The sequence below is a fragment of the Marmota marmota genome, unplaced genomic scaffold, assembly GCF_001458135.2.
Source record: "Marmota marmota marmota unplaced genomic scaffold, marMar, whole genome shotgun sequence".
Lineage (NCBI taxonomy): Eukaryota > Metazoa > Chordata > Mammalia > Rodentia > Sciuridae > Marmota > Marmota marmota.
The window spans coordinates 11,353,841-11,381,293 of record NW_025999960.1 but is presented as its reverse complement, the minus strand read 5'-3'; the positions used below and the strand labels follow the sequence as shown (position 1 = coordinate 11,381,293).

At 34.0% G+C, this 27,453-nt stretch overlaps 1 protein-coding gene across 4 annotated transcripts in view; it reads left to right on the top strand.

The window, feature by feature from the left end:
• Positions 1-27,453, top strand: part of Nell2 (neural EGFL like 2) — a 360,984-nt gene that overhangs the window by 52,742 nt on the left and 280,789 nt on the right. For all 4 annotated transcript variants that reach the window (XM_048802576.1, XM_015493239.2, XM_048802578.1 and 1 more), the window contains one exon: positions 9,918-10,068. In XM_048802576.1, the coding sequence (XP_048658533.1) occupies positions 9,918-10,068 (151 nt within the window). The remainder of the gene's footprint in view (positions 1-9,917; positions 10,069-27,453) is intronic.

Sequence of the window (27,453 nt, the reverse complement as noted above, 5' to 3'; positions counted from 1 at the left end):
ATTTGAACCACTTATGGTGATGACAGCCAATTGCCTTGGCTTCTCTGTGCCTCTCCTTCTAGTCTACAATTTCTTTTATAATGGAGCCAATAATCCATTTAATAAAAGTTGCTGTAAGATTTAAATGAGATTGTTCATGTTTAAAGACTTTGGAAACTGTGTATATAATGTTGATAAAATTTTAATGGCTTTGAAAATTGTTACTATTAATTTGCCTTGAAAGTTTGCACTATAAATGCATGGGCATATTGAAGGGAAAGTAAGAGCAATGGACAGAAACTGTAGTAATAGTTCTAATTTCCTGTATTTCTAATCAGAATTTTGAAGGTAATAACATTTCCTTAAAGATTGAAAAAATATAGAACCGTAATTTGGTGAGTTTTGGAACAATCTAAGTCAAACATTCTATATCTGAGATTAGATAGTTTTTATAATTGAATTTACATATGGTATTTTCATTAGTTCACTTATGTGGGGAAGAATCAATTCAAGTTACACAGTTCAGTGCATGAAGATTCATTCGATTCCTAATGGCAATTGTAGTGATACTTCTTAATTGTAAAAGAAGAAAATAATACTATTTTTTTTGTTATTGGAATTTGGACAAACCCCTTCTCTTTACTTTTACTGTTGACACACAAGAAATACTTAAATACTTCTGTATGCTAACAATGAACTATTTGAAAGATAAATTAAAATAATAATCTGATTTACAATAGCTACAAAAATATTTAGGTACAAACTTAACAAAGGAAATGAAAGACCTGTACCCTGAAATCTAAAACAGCATTGCTGAAAGAAATTGAAAAAGATAGAAATAAATGTGAAGCTATCCTTTGTTCATATATTAGAAGAATTAATGTTGTTAAAATGTTCATACTGTCCAAAGTGATATACAGATTCAGTGAAATCCCTATCAAAATTTCAATGAAGTTTTCCACAGAAATTTTATAAATCCTAAAAATTCGTAAGAAACACAAAGGACTTCATATGAACAAACCATCTTGAGCAAAAGAAACAAGGCAGAGGTATCACACTACTTGACCTCAAAACAAAGCTATAATAATCAAACAACATAATATTTGCATAAAACAGACACATAGATCAATGGAACAGAATAGAAAGCCAAGAAATAAATCCACCCACTTTTAGGCAACTGCTCTTTGACAAAGGTGTCAGAATACATATCAGGCAAAGGATAGTCTTTTCAATAAATGGTGTTGTGAGAACACATACAGAGTAATAAAATTGCATCCTTACCATATATAAAAAAATCAATTCAAAATGATCAAAAACTTAAATGTAAGACTTGAAAGTGTACAACTACTAAAAGAAAACATGAAAATATTTTTGACATTGGTGTGGACAACAATTTTTTGGATTTGACTCTGAAGGGACAGACAACAAATATGAAAATAGAAGACAAATGGGATTACATGAAATGCAAAGTTTCTGCACAGAAAAGGAAACAATCAACAAAGTGAAAATACAGTTTACAGAACGGAAGAAAATATTTGTAAGCCATACATTTGATAAGAGGTTAACATATAAAATATGTAAGAATTCATGTAAGTCAATAGTTAGAAAGCAAATAACCCAATTAATAAATGGGCAAAGGCCTGGACAAGATTTCTTAAAAGAAGTGGTATGAATATTTAAAAGAAGTGGTATGAATAGTCAACAAGTAAATGAAAAATATACTAACATCACTAAACATCAAGGAAATGTAACTTAAAACCACACACAGTGAGACTTTACTTCATATCTGTTAGAATGACTGTTACCAAAAAGACAAATGATAACAAGTATTGGTGAGGATACAGAGAAAAAGGAGCCCTTTACACTGTTGCTGAGAATGTAAATTGGTACCATCCTTATGGAACACTATGAAACTTTCTCGTAAAATTAAAAGTAGATTTACTACAATAGTCCAGCAATCTCACTTCTGGGTATAAATCCAAAGGAGATGAAATCAGTATCTTGTAGTAAAATCTGTATCCCCATGTTCATTGCAGCATTATCCACAGTAACCAAACTATGACAAGAACCTAAATGTCTGCCAATGGATGAAAAAAAGAAAAAGAAATTAAAAATTTGTGGTACATACCAACAATGGAATGCTATTTAACCTTAAACAAAAAAAGAGAATAACTTATCATTTGCAACAACATGGACAAATGTAACATCATGCTAAGTGTAATAAGCTAGGCATAGAGAAACAAATACTGTATTATCTCACTTATATGTGGAATCTATATATAGTATATATGTCCAGATAGTTGAACCCATAGAAGCAGACAGTAGTTGTCTGGTAGTTGTCATCTGCTAGAGAATGTAGGAAATGGGTAAATACCGGTCTAAGGAATCAAGTTTTATTTATACAGGATTAATGAGTTCTGTACATCTAATATACAGAATGATGAATATAGTTATTAGGACTGTAGTGCATATTTGAAAATTTGGTTAAGAACAAATCTTAAGTGTTCCTGCCATGAATAAAAAAATGGCAACCATATTAGGTGATGGATATGTTACCTTGATTGTGATAATTCTTTCATAATATATGTGTATGTCACAGCATCATATTGCATACCATATATGTGTGTGTATACATACACACATATAGAATTTATATTTGTCAGTTATACCTAATTAAGAAGAGGTATCTTCAATAAAAAAGCAAAATAAAACATTGAAACAGCACAACAGTGAAAGAAATAATAAACAACAAAAAACTCTAATCTCACTCTATATTTCAGTAAACACCTGTATTTGTTGCTGTATAGATAACTGCATTAAATTATAGTTTATTTTAGAAATAAGTCAGTGTCTGTCTGTCTGTCTCTCTCTCTCTTTCCCAACCCCCATGTTTGAAGGGAATAAAATCCCTAGAAATTCAAATCCCTAGAAATTGTTACTACATCAATATATAAACTCATAATTCTATCCTCATAATTCCGACTAAAAATGAATATTTTGTTGCTATTGCTTCTGAGCTCCTTCATTATTTTCTAATAATTACTTTGAAATGCTACTAGTCATTTTCTTAGTGAGATTTTTAGGCTCTGCACACAATAAAAATAAAAAAAAATTGAATAAATTTTGTATTTAAACTCAATCAGTTCTCTAGTTTAAAAGATCCAAAGTAGCATGGGCATGTTGACAGGTTGTTTTCAGAGCCTAGTAGTAGCTTTTCAACACTCCTTTTCTTAATCTATTTTTTCCTCAGTAGTCAATTCCTGTGAAATTTGTCTGCCATGCTTTGAAAAGAATTTCACTTTACATTGATCTTTATCCAAAAAAGAATGAACATTCAAAGTCTTGTAGAACTAGGGTGATGGGCACATTGTGCATAAAGCCAAGGGCCCATCAACAGATGGATGGATAAAGAAAATGTGCTATATCTACACAGTGAGATTTACTCAGCTATAAAGAAGAGTGAAATTATGGCCTCTGCTGGTAGATGGATTGAACTGGATAACATTATGCTGAATGAAATAAACCAGCCTCAGAAATTCAAGGGTTGAATGTTTTCTCTCATATGTGACTGCTAGGGTAAAACCAGGATAAAAAGTGGAGGAGATCCCATGAAAATAGAAGAGAGATCAGTGGAGCAGAATAAGGGGGTTATGGGGAAGGAAGTGGGGACAGGAAAAGGGAAGAACTGTGTAATGAAATTAACCACATTATGCTATGTATATATATGAATATACCACAGTGAATTTTACCTTTATATATGCCCATAATGCACCAATAAAAAAAAAAAAAAAAAACAAGTAGAAGGAGGATCTGTAGAGGAAGGGGAATAGTGGAAGGGAGGAATGAAGGGAAATAAGAAGTACTAGGGACCAAAAATAAAACAAGACAAAACAAAAAGACATCTTCCGGATGTCTCTACTCTCTCTGTTACATTAGAGCACCTGCCTAGCATGCAGTAGGCTGTGGGTTCAAATTCAGCATTACAAAAAAGAAATAAACCTAGAAACATCCCAAATGTTCTTCAATAAGTAAATGAATAAATAAACTTTGCTCTCAAGGAAAATGAAATATTATTAAACAATAAAAGGAATGAATTCTTGATACATACAGACAAAAGGATAATTTGAGTTCTAAATATGTTTTTGTCAGTTCTGAAAACTGATTTTTTTTTTTTGGTCTGAGTTTGGGATACTTACAATGAAAGTAAATTCAGAAAATCACCAGAAAGATGTTATATGACTCTTGGTAGTTTCCTTGCTTGTAAGTTTGAGATGATAAGTATAAAATGCTAATACCAAACTCATGGTGTTTACTACATGCTTAAAACAGCTAATAAGATTGGTAATTTTTGGAAACTTGTTCTTCTGGCTTCTAAATTTGTTTTTGGAACTGCTATATTTTCCTGAAATATAAGTTATATTTTAACTTATAGAACTACCATTCTCTGTGTTGGTACTCTTATTTGAATCTGTTTGTGACAGTTAAACATCAATAAAGATGGCATGTTCAGGAGGCACTACAGTTCAGTGGAAAGAATATTGGTCCAACCGGGCATGGTGACGCACATCTATAATCCCAGTGGCGGGGGAGGCTAAGAAACAGGAGGCCTTGTTGGAAAAAAAAATGAAGACATTTCTGAATTAAATTTTTAATCTGAAACTTTAAGGACAACAAAATAAAGTAAAAATAATTCTAATATGTTGTTTTCTATGACTTTGATTTTCTGATCAGCAACAGAACTGCATTTTGTAGTAATGATCACAGGAACTCAGATGTCTCTCTTAACATTATATAATCCATGAGATAAGAATAGAAGATGGGAATTCTAATTTTACAAATTGGGCAACAGAAAAGCAAATGCCTAAAGTGACCTTTCTTAAAAATCACTACTAAGTTACTTAAGGAACCCAAAATATTAACTTATATAACTACCTTTTTTGTGTTGGTACTCTTATTTGAATCTGTGACCGTTAAGCATCAATAAAGATGCCATATTTAGGAGGCATTACAGTTTAGTGGAAAGAATATTGGTCCAGCCAGGCACAGTGGCACACTCTATAATCCCAGCGGCTTGGGAGGCTGAGACAGGAGGATTTTGAGTTCAAAGCCAGCCTCAGCAAAAGTGAGATTCTAAGCAATTCAGTGAGACCGTGTCTCTAAATAAAATACAAAACAGGGCTGGGGATGTGGCTCAGTGGTCAAGAGCTCCTGTGTTCAATCTCTGGTACCAAAAAAAAAAAAAAAAAAAAAAAAAAGAATATTGGTCCAGAAATTGTCATTCTATTATAACTTGCTGAGTGTCTTTGTATGGACATGGATTGTTTCATGACTTTCAATTTACTGAAAAAGGAAGCAGTGATTGTTGCTGTCATGTTTCAGGAGCTTTGTGAGAACAAAATGGAATGTAGATTCAAAGGTGAAAAAATATATTATTATGCAGTTTGCAGGATAAAAGTTGTATATTAGCACATGTGCAGCACTATATATGTGTGTGTATCATATATGTATTTGTATATATACATATGTGTATACATAAATGTCTCTGTATGTGTGTGTGTGTAGCATAGATGTGCTATCCCTGCTGTACCACTGATCTAGTGTTTTTATGTCCATCTTTTCATTCTCCTCTTGCTTCCACGATTCCTATGAATTACTCAGGCACTCTCCTGACTTTAGATACTACATTTTAATAACATCTAAATTTATATTTTCAATTTCAGCTTTTGGTAAGATAAAATTCTGAAGTGCCAGCTTTCTACTGGCACTTTCAGGTGCATGTCCCACAGCACTTGTCAATTATCATTTCTGAAATGGAGTGGGTACCATTATGCTCTTATTGCATTTACTTTCATTCAGTTCCTCACCCTAGAAACTTTGTATTTAATTTGGATTCACTTGTCTCCCTTTGTCTTACCTTTTGCATGTGGTTTATTAGTGACCAAATTCTTTAGGTCCTTCTTTCCAGATAGCTCCTGCATCATACATCTCTGGTCTATTCTAATGCCTCTCACAGAGTGCTGAGACCCCTATCAAATCCTTCTTGGATTAAGACATAATGAATTCTTGAAAACATGTTTGAAAGGGGAAAATAGACTTCAATATTTTTAAGGTAATGCAAGGGTTGGTGGCAGATGGTGTTCTATGGATGGAGAACTGATTCTTATTGCAAAATCATGACTTCACTTCCTGTTAAGTACTTTCTTTGTCACATCCAGGAAACTTAAAAATCTTTACTTGTGTATCCTGGGCCCCCCAGGTGGGGGAGCCGGATGAGGAGAGCATACCGAGGCATGGTGTGTCAGGTCAGTTTTTTCTCTCTCGATTGGCATTCCATCCTGTCTATTACTCCAACACAGTTGGAAGCTCATACAAACCTTAGTTTTCAAACACCTGAGCAACAAACTTGGCCAATTGGGATGGAAAAAACAAATATTATCTTTCTTATCACTATAGTATGAAAACTATACTAAACATGGCTTCTGGTTCACACAGAAGTGTTTCTCCTTCCTGCAAGTTGCCCTACTTCATAAGCAGCAGCAAAAGAGGAAGAAAATAGTTTGAGTAAAGAAGTTGGAGTGGTTAAGTGATTCTATCTTGAGTTGTGACCTTGTATGAATTAATTAGCTTCAAATATAAGCTGGTTGCAGGCCTCATAGGTCCTCACTGCCACCCTGATGGGGGATGATGGGTCTTCTCTGCACATTCCTTCAGCATTTTCCAAAGCATCTCAGTGCAAAGCATCTATGCTGTCGGTGCTCACTTGGCTCTTTCATCCATGAGCTTGACAAGAAATTCGAGTACCAGTGGCTCCATGTCACTGTTAACCATCAAAGTAGAAAATATCAGTTTGATTGGGGAAAGGTAGTTTATGAATGCCAAAGTAATATCTAAGATATGTGAAATAAAACATAAATGTCAGTGATCACCCAAACTAGATAATTTCTGAAACTCAGTGGGTTACACTATGCCCTTACTGCATTTACTTTTATTCAGTCCCTCAAGTTATAAAATTTAGATTCAGTTGGATTTATTTGTCTCCCCACTCCCACCCCCTGATTTTTTAAGAAACCTTCCTCAAGTGTCTTATCTGTTTCCATTCCTTTTCTTTCTTCAAACGACCTTTAATGTGGCCACCAGGGAAGTTTTTCCAAAATGTAGATTGATTAGTATTTTAGTTTCCTTCATCAGGTTTTCAATCTTAGTGACTTAGTGACTTCAGCCTTCACTTGTATGTACTGGGCCCACAATTCTGGGCCCACATATTCTTCTCTAAGAATCTTTTTTTTTTCCTTTAAAAATAAAAGTCAGGTAGCTGCCACATTTCTAATTTTTTTTCTATTTCTCACAGCTCAAGTGCTCAAGATCTTTGCTCCAAGTCCTTGGTTCACTCCATGGGTCTGATTATCACTTATGTATGCAGTGTGGTCCTTTCTCTACTTGTCCTATTTGCATCCCCATCTGTCATCCTGCTTGGCAAGAAAAAGAATGCCTCTCAAACTCCACCTTCCTGAAAAGAGGAGAAGCATAATAAATATTTATAATTTAATTTTAAATTGCTTTTATCTTTCAAATTAAACTGAAATAATGAAGGTTGTGAATGATTCACTTCTATACAAATTTGAGTGGAATAAAAATTAACATTAGGTGAGATCATTCTCTCAGAATTATATTTTGAATGCTTCCTTGAGGAAGTAAAACGTTTAGGAGCTAGGAGGAACTGTATGGAATCCTTTCTACAACTTTTCTTAATCCTGATGGAAACTGTGGAGAAACTATTGTGTTGACCATGACAGAAATTGTAAATTATTGTTATGCTTTTGAGTTGTGAATATTGAGTGTTATTTTGGAAGTTTAAAAGAAAAATTTCTTTTTCCTAAAAGTGTGTGGGTACTTTTTTTTTCCCCAGTAGTAATTGAACCTAGGAGTGCTCTACCACCGAGCTACATAGTCAGTCCTTTTTATTTTATTTTGAGCCAGGGTCTTGGTAAGTTGTCCAAGTTGGCCTTGAATTTATGATCCTCTTCTCAGCCACTTGAGTACCTCAGAATATAGGTGTATACCACTGTACCTGGCATTTCCTAAAACTGTGAACAAAATCCCTGAGTCTAGCTTTATTGCCTGGATTAGGTACCTATTACTGGGCCAGTTTACTGTGGAAAAGGATAGATATTGCTGTGATAGGATAGAGTGTGTCATATGACTGAATCTAGCATAGAGAAGTCATGAATTCAGGGAGGGAGGGATTTTGTCTCAATGGCAAATCAAAGTTTTTTGTTTTCTAAGAAGGAAATTTGTTAATGGTGATGGGATTGACACAGGTATCTATTATATTATTCTATAAACTCCTGCCTCATTCAGTCCAGCTTTCCTTTCTAACTCCATCAGCAATGGCTGTTCTTCACCAATTTCAGCTATGCCATGAGTGCTCATACCTCTGTGCTTTTTCATAAGGTATTCTAATGACTGGAATGCCTTTCCTTCCTTTTTCTACCTGGTAGTCTTCTGATCCAATGCCATCTATTTATTAGCCTTCCTTTCAGATGCTGTTGGCTAATTTTCCATGTAATTCAGTGGCCCTTTGGATTTACCTATATGAGAACATTTTTTATTATATTGGATTATTTACATAATCCATATATATAAGAGATATATCCTCTATTTTATGGGTATCTCATGGGCTTCTTCAGGCTTATGTATTCCTGATGATGGACACAGACCAGGTGATTGAATTTTTATTTATAAATCTGTGGACTTAAAAAACTAAGGAACTGTGAATTTATCCTATTGTTTCTTTTTCAGCAAGATTTTGATTCTCAACCAGGTTTCTTATGCACTATACTAAGGGAATGTTGGAAATGTGTGGAATACCTTGAGGGGTCGCAGTGACCTAGGGTGGGGTGCCACAGGCATTCTTTGGGCAGGAATGTTGAATGTTCTGTAATACATAAGAGAGTCCTACATAAGTAAATGTGTAGGACTCCAAATGCTGTTTCTCCTACTGAGAACTACTTACCTAGGCTGAAGCATAGCAGAGAAGAGAATGATTTTTTAACAACATATACTGCATTTCTGATTCTCATTGATCTTCACACACACTGTAAATAGTAGAACATTGTACTTAAAGTTAGTGGTTTTTTTTTTGAATAGTAGAGTTTTTCCATCCACCAAATTAATTTCTATCCCTAACTATTTCATCCATATTCTCTGGGTCCTGAGGTTGGAGTGCACGACTAAGTGATGTGAAAGTGCAGAGTAAAAGTTTGTCCTTTTCCAGGCAACCTTCCTTGGCTAGAATTTCTCTAAGCCTGAGGAAAAAAAGGGGATAAAAATTAAGTTCTACGTATTTTTCAACAAATATGGTGAGATAATTCGATCTTAATGTTTCATTCACTGCACAGAAGGCTAAGAGTGACTAATTTCACTGATCTTTTAACAAATATATTTATAGCAAGCCTTCTGACTAAAGACACCAACATGGAGAATGGCACATAGACTTAAATCCAGTTTTCTGTCAAGAGGTGTCAGAAAAGCTAAATGGCTCTAGCTTGGTCTTTTAGGTCCTATTCTAGGAAGTTTATGTTTTTGCTCTTTGTTGGTACTGATGTGGCTCTGGGATCTAAGGTAAAGGAAGTGTAGAAGGAGAGAATTTGGAAGAACACTTCTTCAAATAAGACTCTTTGATTCTTTGCTTCAAAGGTGACATTTTTGAAGAAAGATTCCTAAAAAATAAGCTCAAAATACAAACGGTTCTTGTCATTGTACTCTGCTGTGTTATATATAGTATAAAGTCTTGTTGAAAGAATTTGTAGAGACTTTAAAATTTGGAATTTATCAGTTATTACTTGACAAATTTTTTTGAAAGATATTGCATGTATAAGGTATTTTATAAAATCAAATTCTAGTCTATTCCTACTATATATTTATCTATTTATTTTTAGATACCCCGAGAAGCATAAAAGCGTCCACAGCTACCGCTGAGCAATTTTTTCAGAAGCTGAGAAATAAGCATGAATTTACTGTTTTGGTGACCCTGAAACAGACCCACTTAAATTCAGGAGTTATTCTCTCAATTCACCACTTGGATCACAGGTAAGTGTGGGTGCTGGAGTTACCCATGTTTTTGTTTATGGTTAAATGAACATGTTAAAGAGAACTAAATGAAAGCCAGCTGTAATATATACTTGATGGATTTAAAACAGTGATTTTACTACATTATGCAATATCACACAGGATTGAAATCTGCCTAAAAGCTGAGGGAACCATTGCTTTTCAAGGTGCTGAGAACACACAAAAGTTACCTTTCCTAAAACAAATTTGTTAATTCCTAAATTCCTCAAGATACTCCTCAGTGTTGAAGTCAAACATTGTTCTTAAATTAATCACTACCTATAAAAACAGTGTATTCTCTTTGGGATATTTAGTTGGGTTTAGATTTTAGTAATCTTATATAACTTATTTTTTTTACCTCAAAGATTACTGCAGTTACAGTGGTTTTCCTGGATATGTGGTGAATAAAAATATTGTCTAGTATCTTCCACTGGCTCTCATATTTAGAAGCATCATTAGGTGATGATAGGGGAGGAGGAGGAAGGAGGAAGAAGTACTTTATTCATGACACTTGGCATATATATATATATAAACACACACACACACATACACACACACTCACACACATAGTAATACAAAATAGCTTAAGAAAGCACTTCTTTTTGAATGAATGACCACAGTTATGACAATGAAAATTTCTCTGTGTTTTTATTTTGAATACCTTCTTTACCACTTACTATCAGTGGACCTTGGGAAAGTCATCATGTCTCAAATTTTCTCTTCTCTTTCTAAACTGGGATAATAATAATACCTATTTCATAGGTTGTTGTAAAGAATAAAGATTCTATATATGTAAAACACTACATATACAACAGCTTTAATAATCTTATGCAGATATCAGCAGAAATATTTATATTTGATTCCCTATCAGAAATGAGGCAACCTGGGACTTTGAAAATCTTTGTTAAATACTAGAAGGAGAACATAACTATATGAGAAGAATAAAATATAGCAAGTCTAACTGTGATAGGAGAGTTCTTAAGTACTGTCTTTGTGGCTTACTCTCAGGATTTGAGGGCCCCCATCTTTATCTGCAAAGGATAATTTCCCAGGCCTTTCACTTGGCTTTCTTTTCTTTCAGCTTCTATTCTGTGTTTAAGGGAAGTTTGTCATCCTAACTCTAATCTGGTTACTGGCTTGGAACTTTCATGGGTGAGGGAGAAATGGAGAAGTTTCATCTCCAAGGGATGAATAGGTCTTTCCCCTTAGTGTGTTCCTGGTCCTACACCTCATCTTCCAGTGCTTGAACCAGGGAGATCTGTGCTTATAGTACTGTGTCTCTGCCCATGTCAATAGGGCTTTTAGGTAACATGAGTTATATATAATAAATGAAGACTGTTTGCAGAGCAGGCTGACTTATGGCTGAGTATCTCTACTGATTATGAATATTTTCTTTTTATTTGGATACTAGATTTTTATTCCTTGTAGTTTTCTGTCACTGCCTTGTTTGTAGAGACATGGAACTCAACCAGTAGTTTTCCAGATGACATTATTTACACATAAGATGCCTACTACCACTTCCCATCTGACCCTTCTGTCTCTATACAAATTAATTCCACAAACTCCATCTGCTCCAGTGGGTCTGTTGCCCCTATCTGAATGAGTCCCATATGGTTAATGTTTTTATTGGTCCCCAGAGTTGAACACATTAACCATATACATGTCTGACTGGCACAGACCTCTTCTAATATGCAAAGTTTCCATCTAAAGATATGGGCAAGGGAAATTCCTAACACTCATCAGAAGATTTGCTGTCAAGGAGATCCTTTCTTACTCTTCCTATGAAGTAGATTTGTTAGAGTTATATGTCTTTATACTGACTTATTTTAATTGAAAATAATAGTTTTCCAAATTATTATAGCAACATAGTGCTATTATGGAAAATTTATAGGATAATAATGGAAAGAACTAGAGAAACAAATTCATATTGTATTACAAAAAAGAGACTAATAATGAAATTATGTGTAATCCAGTCCTTTTGCCTTTGAGTGTAGACATGCCATATTTTGTTTAATATCTTACTCATGAATATTTAATTCATTTTCTTTTTAACTTTAACAAATAATATAATATATATATATATAAAATTATATATAAATCTTTGTGATTAGATCTTATATTTTCTAAGTATACTTTTAAAATTTAATCTTCTATGCTTTTTTGACTTTTTATCTGATCTTTGTATCATCTATAAATTTGATAAAATTTAGCTAAATACATCATATTTGAGATATAGTACATCTTTCCATTATATAAAAAATAACTTAGTATTATGAGGGACTTTTCATTTACTTTAAATAAAATTTTGTTGATGAATTACACTTATATATAATAGTGGAATCATTATTAAATATTCTGTATGTGAACTTATATACTTTGGTCAATTTTATTACCTAGTATATTCCCTGTCCTTTTCCTTCTCTCTCCCCCTGATCTCTACACTCTACAATACTGGTTTCCCATTTTCATGATATTACTCCCCACTCCCCCACCCCACTTTTTTTTAATCTCTGTAGCTTTCACATATAAGACAAAAAAAATGTGATTCTTGACTTTCTGAGGCTGCCTTATCTCTCTTAACATGGTGCTCTCCAGTTTCATTCAATTTCCTGAAAATGACATAATCTCATTCTTCTTTATGGCTGAATAAAACTGCATTGTGTATATACACTACATTTTCATTTGTCATTCATCTCTTGAAAGACATATAGGTTGATTTCTTAACTTGTCTATTATGAATTGCACTATTGTATACATGGGCATGGGTATATCACTATAGTATGCTGACTTTAGTTCTTTTGGATAAATACAGAGGAGTGGTATGGTTGGGAGTCTTCTATAGTGGTTTTACTAATTCACAATCATAGAAACAGTGTACAAGTGTTCTTTTTATCCTAGCATCCTTGCCAGAATTTATCATTATGTGTATTCTTGATTGCCGTTTTTATTGGAGTATGATGAAATCTCAGTGTAGTTTGATTTGCATTTCCCTGATGGCTACAGATGATGAACATTCTTTCAAAACAACAAAATGTTGGTCATTTATATTTATTCCTTTAAGAAATGTCCATTTAGTTCCTGTCCAATTGTTGATTAAGTTATTTGTTTTTTTGGTGTTGTTTTTTGAGTTATTTATGTATTCTGGAGTTTGATCCTCTGTCAGAAGAGTAGCTAGCAAAGATTTTCTCCCATTCTGTAGGCTCTCTTCATGCTCTTGTTTCCTTTCCTGTGCAGATGCTTTTTAATTTGTAACCATCCATTTATTATTTCATGGTTATTAATAAATGGTGTTCTGAACTTCAGGAGTTTCATAAAGGAAACCCTTGCTTATATGTAGGATGTTGACCCTGTGTTTTCTTCTAGCAGTTGCAGTGTTTCTGGTGTGATTTCTAGGTATTTGATCCATTTTAAATTGACTTTTGTTCAGGGTGATAGAAATCTGGTTTCTTCTACACATGGATATCCAGTTTCCCAGCACTGTTTGTTAAAAAGACTGTCTTTTGCCCAACATATGTTCTTGGTAACTTTGTCAGGGATTAGATGACTGTTTCTGTGTGGGTTTATCTCTGTGTCTACTATTCTATTACACTAGTCTACATGTCTATTTTTATACCAGCACCATCTGTATTTGCTACCATAGCTCTGAAGTTTTTTTTTAATTGGTTATTGTGATGTTTATAGACTTGAAAATTTTTTTTTTCAAAAATGCTTTGGCTATTGTGGTTGTTTTGTTCTTTTGTATGAATTTTAGGACTGTTTTTTTTCTAGTTCAAGAAAAATATAGTATCTTCATATGGATTGCATTGAAACTATGTAACACTTTTGGTAATTTGGCAATTTTAACAATAATAACGCTGCTTATCCAATAACACAGAAGGTATTTCCATATTCTAATTTTTTCCTTCAATTTCTTTCTTTAATCTTCTACAATTTTCATTATAGGGGGCTTTTGCCTCTTTGATTATATTTACTCATAGGTGATGTTTTTGTTGTTGTTTGTTTATTTTTGAGGCAATTATGAATGCAATTATTCTCATTTTTTCAGTAGATTTATTATTCATGTATGAAAAGTTATTTTGATTTTTATATGCCAATTTTGTATCCTACTACTTTGCTGAATTTGTTTATTAACTGTAGTAATATTCTGGTAGAGCTTTTTGTATCTTGTAAGTATAGGATGATATCATCTGTGAACAGTGATAATTTGATATCTGTTACTGTTTATATCCCTTTACTTTCTTCTCTTGCTTAATTGCTCTGCTTAAAATTTGAATTACTATATTGAATAGAAGTGTTGAGAGTAGACACCGTTAATTTGTTCCTGATTTCAAAGGGAATGCTTTCAGTTTTTCCTATTCAGTATGATGTTGGTTTTAGGTTTGTAGTATTTAGCCTTTATCATGGAGAGGTAAGTTCTGACTATCCCTACATTCTGCATTAGTTTTATCATGAATGGGTGCTGACTTTTGTCAAAGGCTTTTACTATACCTATTGAGATAACCATGTGATTTTTGTCCTTATTTCTATTTATGTGATGAATTTCATTTATTGATTTGCATATGTTGAACCATTCTTGAATCCTGGAATATAACTAATTTGATCATATTGTACATTTTCTTAATGTATTTCTGAATATGATTTTCTAAAGTTTTATTGAGGAATTTTTCATATAAGTTCATCAAGGATACTGGGCTATAGTTTTCTTTCTTTTATGTTTCCTTGTCAAGTTTTGGTAGTATGGTGATACTGGCTTCATAGAAAGAATTCAAAGGCATCTGCCCTTCTTTCTATTTAATGGAATAGATTAAGAAGCATTGACATTCATTATTCTTCAAAGATCTGGTATAATTCAGTTTAATATATATCTGGTCATGAACTTTTCTTTGTTTTAAGTTTTCGTTTTGTTACTGCTTCAGTCTCATTGCTCCTTGTTCTTGATTTGTTTTTGTTTTTCTGTATCATCTTGGTTCAATTCTGGTAGGTCATATATGTCTGGAATTTTATGTTTTAGCTAAACATTCCAAGTTATTGGAATGTAAGTTTTCCAAACAGTCCCTAAGGATCCTGGGATATCAGTGATATCTGCAGGGATATCTCCATTTATTTCTCTACTTTTATTAATTCACGTCTTCTGTCTCTCTCTTGTGGTTAGTTTGATTAAGGATGTGTCATTCTTGCTTTATCTTTTCAAAGAACCAACTCTTTGTTACATTGTATCTTTGTATTTTTAATTCTCTATTTCATTAATTTTGGCCCTAATCTTATTTCCTTACTTTTATTAGCTTTGGAATTATTTTTTTAAGACCTCAAGGTGCATCCTCAGATATTAATTTGGAGACTTTGGTTTTTTTTCCATATAGACACTCATATCTATGAACTTTCCTCTTAGAATCACTTTCATAGTGTCCCAGAGATTGTATGTTTTATCTTTATTTTGTTTGATTCTAAGAATTTTTAAATTTCTCCACTCATTTCTTTCATTACTTCTTCAAAATTGTATTGTTTAATTTCTGTGCTTTTATGTAGTTTCAATAGTTTTTCATGTTTTTTTTTATTTCTAATTTAATTCCATTATGGTCTGATATTATGCTTGGAATTACATTAATTTATTTTTGTATTGGCTGAGGATAACTTTGAGACCTAAAGTATGGTCAACTTGAGAAAGATTTCCATGAGCAGCTGAGAAGAAAATGAATTAATCTCTTGTTGGATTCATATGAAATATTCTATAGATGATTTTTAGATCCACTCAGTTCATAGTATTTTTTAGAATCTTGTCTAAGTAACCTACTTACTTATGAGAGGTATGTTGAAATCTTATTTATTGAAATCACCTAGTCTTATTGTATCTGGGTCTGTTTGAGCCTTTATGTTAAGTAGTGCTTGTTTATATTATGTGCACTGACATTGAAGCTAAACATTCACTGTTCTATGTTCTTGATGGATTGTTTTCTTTCCAGTATAAAATGACCCTCTTTGTATATTCTGATTAATTTTGACTTATTTTTTTTTCAGAATTGAGAGTAGCAACTCCTGCTTGCTTTTGAGTTCCTTTTTTTTTTGAATATTATTTTCCATCCTTCACTTTGATACTATGGATGTCTTTACCTGAGAGGTGTATCTCTTGTAGACCACATAGAGGTGGATCATGTTTTTCTTTTTATTTATTTATTTATTTATTTATTTTGGATCATGTTTTTCTTTCAGGACTTGAAACATATTGTTCTAAGCTTGCCTGGATTTAATTATTCCTTTAAAAATCAGATATTAGTCTTATTGATTTACCTCTAAATGTGGCCCAATATTATTCTCTTGTGATTTTTGAAATTTTATATTTATTCTATATATTTAGCATTTTAATTATCATGTATCATTGAGTGATTCTTTTAAAAATGTTTTTATTTGTACAGTATAGTTACTCACAATAGTGGGCTTCCCCTTGATATATTCAAACATGCATGAAATATAATCTATTCCATTTCTATCCTCAGTACTTCAACTCTTCCTCCCATCTTCCCTTCCTCCTCCTGCTCCCCTTTCTCTATTTATCTTCCTTTTTAAAATTTATGTATGTATTTATTTATTTATTTTTATTAGTTCTTCATGAATGTTCATGAAGGTGGAATTAGCTGTGGTATGTTCATACATATGCATTGCATAATTTGGTGAATTTCATTCTAAAGAGAGGTTCTATTTGGGGTTCTGAACTTCTACTGTATGTTTATTTCATTCTCCAGTTTTGGAAATTTTTCTGCTTTTATTTCTCTAGAAAGGTTATCAATAGTATTAACAAGTATTTCTATTCCTTTCTCAACTAATTCTTAAATTTGATCTCAGTGTTATTTCAGGGTTCTTGTATATTCTGATTATGGTTTCTTCTTATTTTCTTTCTTTTTGGTTATGTGCCCAAGTTCATATGCCTTGTTTTTAAGGCCTGAAACTGTCTTCCATGTGGTGTAATCTAGATTAGACTTTCAATTGAATTTTTTATTTTACTTACTCAGTCTTTCATTTCCAGGATTTTTATTTAATTCTCTCTCAGATTCTCTCTTTACTGAAATGCTTTTTTCACACCCTATATTTTTTTGAGTTCATTCCTTAAATTTTTTCATTAATTGGTTATTATAGCAGTCACCTCTTTTATTTCTTTGTCTGGGATTTCATCCATATCAATATCTGCGGATTCAAATTTGGAGTGCGCTGACATTGGGTTTCTTTGTTTCTAAGTTCTTATATTTGTGCATCTGTTGAGATGTGTGGTGAGCCGTTCTAATTAGACCGTGGCCGCCATTAGAAGATGGCGCCGGCTTCCACTGTGGCCTGTGATAAACAACTCCTAATATGGAGAATTGGCACGCAATCTCTTACCACCCTGTGAGAAAGGTCCACGTGGCAGCTTAAGATTGGTATGCTGGAGGCTTTATTAGGCTGTGCTTGGGCGCTCGGCGGCGGGTCACTAGAAGATGATACTTGAATCAAGGCCTGAATAAACTGCTGAAAGAAGAATCCTGTGTCGTGTTTTCCCTTGCCGGCGAGGGGTCACGGCAGAGATGGGTTCCTTTTCCTCTTTTATGTGGGAGTCCTTTTGTGAGTAGCTATATTTTTATAATAAATATTTGATTGTCACATTTGATCAGCATAAATGGTCAACTACCAGTACCACTTTGAGAGGAGAGAGTAACTGCTAGTAGCAATAGTAATATAAAAGCAAACCACATATCAATATACTGCGGAGGGCAGGGTGATGGTGAGAAAAATATAGGTTAGGCTGAAAAAATTAAGCTTTAATGATAGTATACTAAATTGTATTTGAAGAATGGATAAAAAACTAAGAAAATAAAATAAGGGGGAAAAGGGTTTGGGAGAGAAGGAGACAGATGGTAAAGTGAGAAATAAGGATAATGGAGAAGAGAAGGAAATGTAGATGAGATAGAAGAAAAGAGGTATCAAGAGAGATTACAATTAATTGACAAATTATATAAAGTTTGATAAAACTCTGAAAAACCACAAAATGTGCGTAGACACTGGGAATAAGTTTAGATTAAGTTTCTAAAGCAATAATAGTTATAAAGAGATTGGGTTTTCTTTTGGAACCAAGATCTTCCAGGGTTTTAATTTTAGAATTTCTGAGCTCTAAGGAAGTTTGTATGACATAATTAGAATGCTGTTTATTCTCAACCCTGACCCAAACCAGCCAAACTTGTTAGGGAGTCTGTATACCAAGATCAGTGCACACCTTCCAGAGAAGCCTCTGTTGGGGGAGCATTTTGTGATTCAGAGCTGACTTCACCCTCACAGTAGTTTTGTTATTGTGACCAGGAGTGCAAGTGTTTCTCTGGCAGGGCTGTTGGGCAGCCCTCTCACCTGCACTGACTGAGGGATCTGGATTACCCCTTCTTTCTGAGAGTTTCAGTCTGTGTACTGAAGTTGGGGGAGGTATGAGGGACATATCAGTCTATTCTGAAGACCTTCTGTGAGTGAAGAAAATAATGTAGGCTCAGATGAAGGGTATAGGTCCAGGGGAGAGTGGTTGCAGGGTCACCACTTTCCACCCAACCCTGGTCCATTCCAGTTCCACCATCTGTCAACCATGTTTTTTATCCCACATATCAGACAAACAATTCCTTACCTCCCCTCTCTGTCCCCTTTTCCTCTCCCTTCCCTCCTCCTCCCCTACCAGTCCACTCCCCTTCACCTCTCGTCTCCTCCCCTCCACTTCTTTTCTTTCTGTCTTTCTTTCTTATGGGGATTAAACCCAGGGGTGCTTAACCATTGAGCCACATCCCTGGCTCTTTTTATTTTTTATTTTTTTGAGACAAGGTCTTGCTAACTTGCTTAGGGCCTTGCTAAGTTGCTGAGGCTGGCCTCAAACTTGTGATCCTCCTGCCTCAGCTTCTGGAGTCACTGGGATTATAGACGTGTGCCACCATACCTGGCTCCACACCTCCAACAAATGAAAGCACTGTTTGTTTTTCTCCACTCTGAAGACTGATAGGTAAATAGCCATGGCTCCTATGCCCAGACTGACTCATAGCATGGGGTATGGGCACCTGTTGATCCAGTGAAAAGTAAAAATTAGGTGGCTGTTTGGTCTTGCGTATTCAAAAAGCAAAAATCCAAAAGGAAAAAAAAATAGAAAGCAATATATGAAAAAGGCAAACTGCAAGGATTTCTAGACTCCCTCCCAGTATGTTCAAACAAAGAGTCCTTTTAAGCTATTGTTGCTTCCCTGCTTTCATTATTTCCTCTGGATGGGGCCAGGGCTTTCTCCATTGCTGGCTCAGCTTGCCATATCGGAGCTTAATTCCTGCTCACTTCACTAATTTGTTGGACTGTGGTGCCTGTTTATCTTAAACTCAGTGGGAGAATTTTTGGGGGATGCTTAGAAGCATTCATTTCTGCCCCCTTTATGGAGCCTCACTGAGCCACTTCACTCCTGGTATCTATTCCTGTGATTAATTTTCTTTCTATCCTTGAAACCTGTATTTTTAGTTTTTATCTGGTCAGTAGCTCTCTGAGTTGTCTACCAGCATTTTCCCATAGCCTTCATACCTCAATATACTGCTGCAGAACTGTTGTCTTAATTCCATCTTGGGGAGCTGCTCCAGTGTTATGGGTTCCTCTGATCTGTCATCCCCACCCCCTTATTTACTTAGTAAGCGAAAAATTATTAAAGGCTTACTATGTGCCTGGTGCTGGACCTACATTAGTTCATTTCATTATCCATATTCTATAGTGGTGAAGAGTGCAGACCTGGAGACAGACCATGTGTATTTCAATCATAGCTGTACCACTTATTGGTTTTGTAACCTTATGCAAATTACTTCACTCTTCTGTACCTCAGCTTTGTCTTTTGTAAATCCACATAAAGTGCTTGTCAGTACTAGTAAAAGAAATCAACAGAAGTTCCATAATTGCACAAGGTGTGAATACTTGTTCTCATTTTATAGATGCAAAAAACAAGCCTCAGTGATGTTAAGTTATTAAAGGTTCCATAAGAATAAGTGGTCATGAAATTTAAATTCAGTTTATATGATTATTGAGCCAGCCTGTCTCATCTCTATGCTATGCCATCTCTTAGTTTAGGGGAAGATTATTAGTTCTTTTCTGCTCATTTTCCCCCTGACCCCACAATATCACCTAGCTAGTTAATGATAGAGTCAGGACTTAAATACACTTCATCTGCTTCTTGATTTGAATGTTTTTACCTGTACATTGTGACATCTACTAACCCCTTATCACTTAACAGATATAGTATTATGGTTTGTATTTTTTTCTTGTTATTATTGTTGAAGTTATCTTTTTTCCTTAGGTATCTTTTTTATTCTCACTTATATCTTTAGTTTTATCCTTTAGTGAGAGTTTATTTTATTTTTTCTCACTTTCACAAAAAAGTTTAATGTGGTTTATAGAGATCTCTGTAAGATGATAAGATAAAATAAAAGGAAAAATGCAGATCAGGGCACAGAAAAACAAAAACTAAAACAAAAACAGAAACCCAGTTAAATGATCAGGTGAATGCTGCTATTCTTGGTGTTACTGAAAGTTCAGTCCTTGTCCCTGATGCCAATTCATGCCAATTTAATAATGAGACACGGTTTTGAGGAAAAAACAAACAAACAAACAAAAAAGATTTATTGCCTTGCTACCAAAGTAAAAGCACAGGGGACTTCTTTTTCAGAGGCTGTGGTTCTGCCCATCAGGGAAAACAGAGGGCTTTTAAAGAATGTCTTCAAAGGCTACATCCCAGGTGTGCCCTGACAGAGGGTACTAGGTGCAGCCCAGATGGTGTGTTAAAATTTACTTATTTATTTGGGAGATAGTCACTTCATAAATCTTTTGGTGAGATCTCCTTCCTAAGATCTCCTTCCTGCGGAGTAGGGACAATTCAAGGCAATCTTGTTCTCTACCCCCTGGTTAGGGAGGGGAAGAGGGAAAGAGGAAAAGAAAAACATGTTTTTTTAAAAAAATAAGCAGCAAGGACTATATTCAAAAGATGAAGTGGACCACTGTTACATTGGTACTGAGACCAGGGTCATATTTCTCCTATGGCCTTTTATCACAAAGGTAGTGAGTGTCCTTGGAAAAAACACTCAGAAGGCTTCATTTCAGCTTGTAGCATCATGCCACAAAACACTTCAGAAAAAGCAAATAAATCTACATTGACACCAATATAATATGCATCTTGGTGTGAAGGTCTTTGAAGCAACAGTGCACCCCATGGAGGTTCTTTCTTCTTACATTAATATGTGGGACGTCCTGTGCAACCAAGTTTTCCTGCTCATTATGCCAGTAGCCTCTTCTATATGAAACTTTGATATTTCACATAAATTGTTCTTCTCCATGTAAATCACTTCTAACTGGAAGTGATTGGGGCGGGTGCAACTTTTAAATTTACACCAGTAAGAGCTTGTCTGTATGACATGCCAAAGAATGCTAATTTTCCTAATATTTAGGGGAGTGGTGGAGTGGCAGTGGGGTCTGGTTACACTGCTTCTTCTAACCTCATGTTCTTACCTATTTGATAAAAAGTTCAAGAGCAGAAACGTGATTTTAGTCTCTGTGATTTAGACCATAAAGTGTCTGCAAGAGAACAAACATTAAATAAACATTGATATTATTATTGGAGAGGTGAGAGGTTGTTTCTGACCTCTTCTACCAGTTTCTAGTCTTATCCCTATTTGGGCTAACTACAGTGAGCCCTGCCTACTGTTCAGCCTGCTCTCAAGCCTAAATAAGCAGGGAGGAGGTAAGAAGCCATAGAGACTATGGAAAAGTAAGCTCCAGTGCTGGTAGTGATGGGGTAGAGTGATGTGCAGTGGGGAAATACATATTAGGCACAGTGGCCAGCCTGTTTGTCATTTGTGTCACCCTTTTCATTTTTCTCTGCTTGTCCAAATCCTGCTCACATTTAAAAACTCTGCTCATATCTCCATGAAGCTATTACCTATCCTTCCAATTTACATTAATTTCTTCTTTTGTTAGTTTCCAATAAATTTTTGAAATTTGTGTTACTCCTTCTGGTATTCTAACATCTAATATATTTGATGTTTCATGTTTATACATACATATTAATTGCATTTGAGAAATTAAAATATCATTTACTCCTTTTGATCACAATTGTAATAAATACTTATTGAGATGTCTTAAGATTTGAATTGTATTTTTAAAACCATTCCATGGTTTAAAACTTAAAAACACAATAGGACATGGAGAAAAAAGTTATGTCCATAGCTATTGCCTGCCATCCAGTATCTGTCCCTGAGGAAAATCATTATTATTATTGAAAATATTTTTAAAATAAGAAAATTATAAAAAGGAAAATAAAGCTCCTTAATCAGTGATGTGTTAGAACCACTCACTGACTTACAAGAGTTGAAACTTTAAGAGCTGTTTGACATTAATTTGGAAGACTGAAAATAGGCCATGGTATAGAAATCAACAAAATATGAAAATCACAAATGCTACAAAGCAGAGCTTTTAAACATATGGTATATATTAATGAGCATTCATTTTTTTTTCCAAATTTCTCTTCTGTTATCTTTTCCTTTACCAGAGAGTAAATGAACCAATGTTTTGGGATTATTTCTCTGGAGAACAGATAGCCAATTATTAAAATTTTACCTGCACACTACTGCCTGTAATCCTGGAATCTAGAAATAACCACCATTAACACTCTGGGATATAGATTCCTATTCCTTTTCTTACGTGAAATTGTTTGTGTAAAATTTTATATAATTGGCAACAGATTTTTGTTGGATTTTAAAGTTTTGTCTGTCAAGGATTATGCATTAAACTTACAAATTTCATGGTATTTATCCTATTTGTATACCCAGTTAGATGCTAAGTAAATATATGATGGATGAAGACATGAGTGAAGGATGAGAGAAAGATAATGATTGTACCAGGAATCATAAAGAGCATCATGAAGTTTTCATCAGTGTAGACATTAGGATCTGGAGAGAGTTCAGTTTGCTATATTGATGCAGGATGCCTAATCTATCCTGAAATGTCATTAGCTCCAGCATGAGGAATTCACTAACTGGCAGCCACTGCCTTGAAACAGGTATAAGTCAAGTTCTTAGAGAATAACGACACCAGTAATGAGCTATACAGCAACATCTCAGGGACCGTGTTAAAGCTGGAAACCTAATCACACAATTTTGTTGGTTTGGACGTATGAGACTAATGGGCATACTCTGGATTCCAGGGTATCTGACATGAGCTAAGAGCAAGACAGAATCAGGGGGTGCAGACAATCACAGCATCTCAGAATTGGAAGAGGGCAGAAGTCAAACTTTGGCACTGAAACAGAGCTTCCAGAAAAAAAAAAGGCATAATTATAGAACTACTGAAAACTTCATCAGCATGCCTTGATGTGCTGTGAGCAAAGGCTCATTTGGCCTCCAGTCTGAGATGCTAGTTTCAAATGATGTTTTTCAAGTAGAGACTGGTATTAAAAATTAAATCACAAACTCCGAGGGAGAACAGTATAAGAAGGCTGTCGGTTCTTCAGTCCTTTTGATGTATGTTTAAACATCATCATCATCATCACCTAAAAACAACAAACAATAATATGTGGCCTTGTCTGAAAGATCTAGACACTCAGGCCAAAGTTCTTCTGCTGTTACACTTTTCTGACTATTGTGTTTGAAAAGGAAAGAATAGAAAATATAGAAATAATTTTAAGGTACGCATTCACTTATCCATTTGTATAGGAAATATAAAAGAAGATAAATACATATTTTTAAAAAATCAAAGACAGTGTAAAAGCAAAAGTATATTTATTAGTAAAAATAAATGAAAAATTTCCCCCTAATTTCAGAGACCTCTTTCAATTAGTTCTCTCTGGGTTGTTATTAGAATTTCCCCAATATCCATGCAATATTTATGCATCTATTTGAATGCTTTGCAAATAGCATTCATAGAAGTAATTGTGGCAATAGCTTTGCAGATAAATATAAACCTGCCTTATAATTTGCCATCATCTTCTTCTGTATTAATACACTTGAGTTAAAATAAATGAGATATTTTTCTACTGCCTTAATTATTACACATTCTGGGTGAGTAAGAATATATTTGTGTATGAGGTTGATAAAATGTATCTTCATATTTGTGAGTGCTTGTCATGTACTAAGCCATTTTTCTTTCCTGACATTATTAAGTAAAAATTAAACTGGCTGGCAATATTTACTTGGCTTAATGGTTCTGAACTAAAAGATGACTTTGTTTATTATGGATGAAATTAACGGACTGACATAAAAGCTACTATACTCTTTACTTTTGGTTGCACTTTATTTAATAAATAACACTGAAGATAATAGGATTTACAAGTCAAAATTTCAAACTCTAAGTTTATAATTATAAAAACTTCACTTAGACTTTATCCTCTTAAAGTGTATGTATATTATTGTTTTTCTCTAACAAAATTGCATCTCTAATGTGTGTTTTAAAGCATCCCTTATTATTAGGAATGTTACAATATGTATTCTAATGTGATAAAGCATACATATATCCTTACTGAGCAGGCATAGTGAGGTGCTTCTCATCAAAGTGACTGAATTAAAGTTAAGACTCAGTTAACAAATGGGACTTGTTATATTTTTTATATGTACCATATATAGGAGAATTGATATAGGAGAATTGATCGAAAGAAATCCATGGTTTGACATAGAGAGGTTATCTCCTGGACAGAAAAGTTATCTCTCTCTCATGTTGAAGCAGGAAAGCATTTTTTTCCCCTTCCTGTCAGCCTTTTATTCTTTCTGAAGGGACAAAGGAATCAGGTGGCTGCTGCTAACAGACTAACCTACCCAGATCCACTTCATCACACATTTTGTGTACTTACCCCCCTATACAGGAATGCAGAGAATCAGGGATGGTTCCACACCACTGTCCTATTTTGACCATGTGCAGTTTTCAGATCCCAAATATCTTAGACCATAATATATTTCTGTCTGTGTGTCCTCTTCACTACAGGTAACAGAGAGCTAGTGTCCTAAAAGTTGTGGTGGCAACTGTGTTAAGGAAGAAGCCTCCCATGTTTTAGGAAATGATCTTGCTGTTCCTACTTGAATATTTTGTGCTTCTCATTTCCATGTTTTTATGCCATTTCTTATAAATGATTGTAAATGTGAATTGTTCATTAGAAATAATTGGCTCATGTGGCTATGAATGATCAGTCCATTACTTTTTTCTTTTTGACAGCTTTAACAGTTATTTTGAATGATCTAAGACTTTTTATAAATACTTTTTTCTTCACTTGGGAGTGGAAAGTTTGAGGTTGTTCTGTTTTAGTTCTTTTCTTTTAAATTGTTAGGGTTTTATACCTTTACTATTTTCCCCCTTTCACCTTATAGATTTATTTAACCTCATTTCAATGAAGACATTAATTCATTGTCATCTATATTTTTAATTATCTATATTTTTAATTTAAAGTGTCTGTGGTATTTTATGGTATATTAAATTTTTTAATTTGATGATTATAATTATATATAACAGGGGGATTCATTGTTGAATATTTATACATGCACACAATATAATAATGTAATTTGGTCATTTTAATTCCACAATACTTCCTGTTACCTTATAGGTTTTGTTACTTATGAGGTGAGACCTTTATTTGTTTATTATATTTTCTAATTTGTAAAAGACCTTTGAGTTACCATGCTTTTAGAAAAAAGGTCTATTTTATCAAAAGTAACATCTTCCATAATATTAATTTGTTTTCTCTTTTGAGTTTGTAATAAACTTGGAGTCTTTGGATGAAATCTCAGAATATAATAACAAAATTTTCAATGTATTGTCAAAGTTTCATTTTTTTCTAAATCTGCCATATATTGATATGCATTGACATTTCAATAATGTCTTCTAAGATGAATAATGAATAACTGTTTTACTATAATTCTTTGGCATTAAAATACTTCTCCTTTTAGTCTTCTCCTATAAAATCTAACCTTCTCAAATATTATTTAGGCCCTTGATTGGTGGCTTAAAATAATTTTAAAAGAGCTCATTAAAAAGTTACAGTGAGGGGCTGGGGTTGTGGCTCAGTGGTAGAGTACTCACCTACCATGTGCAAGGTGCTATATAAAATAATTTATATTAGCACCATATAAAAATAAAATCTTGTGTCCAGCTACAACTAAAACAAAATATTTTAAAAAATGTTATAATGAACTTCCTATAGTGTATCATCAAGAAAATACAATTCAGCTTATGTTTAACTTGTTTTATTTCCTTTAATTTGACTAAATGTGTACCTTTTAAAAAAGTTCAGGTGCCATATTATTTTGATGTCTTTATTTATAAAGGGGTTCATGTTATCTCCATTGCCTAACAAATCTTAATTCCCTTCTTGTGTACATTTGGATGTCATTGATTTTGGAGAAGATCTTTTTTCTTGTGATTGAAGCTGAATAAAAGCCATTCATATTTTGCCTGTCTTTTCAGTGACTTTATCCATTGAGCATTTTGAAGGAAGGTGATTGGCATGCTGTCATCTTCCTTTATACTTTAGCCTCTGGTTATTTAAAACTCTAGGTATTGTATAACTTATGTTTGATTTGGGGATGGAGCATTCTTGGAAATATTGAATGGCTTTTAAAATACATGAATGATTGAATATTTCACCTTCAAATCATTTAATTTAGCTAGTAAAACACCCTGAACACACCGAAAGGGAAATAAGATGCACTTTGAGTTAACTACAAGAAATAATTTACTTTGCAATTGACTTTAAAGTAAAAATTGAAAGTAATGTGCCTAGCTTTTTGGCATTTCCATAATAGCTAGAATTTAAAGTCCTGTACTTTTATTTCCTTTAGTTAGCGATGTCCTCTACTATTTGAATCGGTAGCTCTTGAGGTAATATACTAAGAGTAAAAAGTCTCCTCAGTAGGTGGTCCACGATTCCTGAGACACCATGACCCCTGAAGTATGTCAGAAAACAGATGCTACAGTGTTGACAGCTTACTCTATCCCTGGTGACTAATTCCTTTCTTTCAAATACAGTGTGCCTGGAAGTTCTGGCTATCTTGCATTTGCCAGTGCTTTTCTTTTGTTTCTACCCCATAGTTTCAAAATATTACTTATAAAGCTTGCTGAAAATTCCTACACAAGACAAGCTTTATTAGCCTAAGGATTTCCATCGATTTTTGGGACGTTAGGAAAGCAAATTGCTAACTTAAGAGGAAAGTTTGAAACCAGATAAAATGCTGCATAGAATCTAGGGCATTGAAGGTCTTGGTCACACCAGGTGGATGTATCCCTAAAAGCATCACAAATCATTTTTCAGGTGAAGGTGAAGATGAAAAGCTGCTGTTTTTGGAATATCATTTTCTAACTGAAAAATTATTTGTTCTGTGA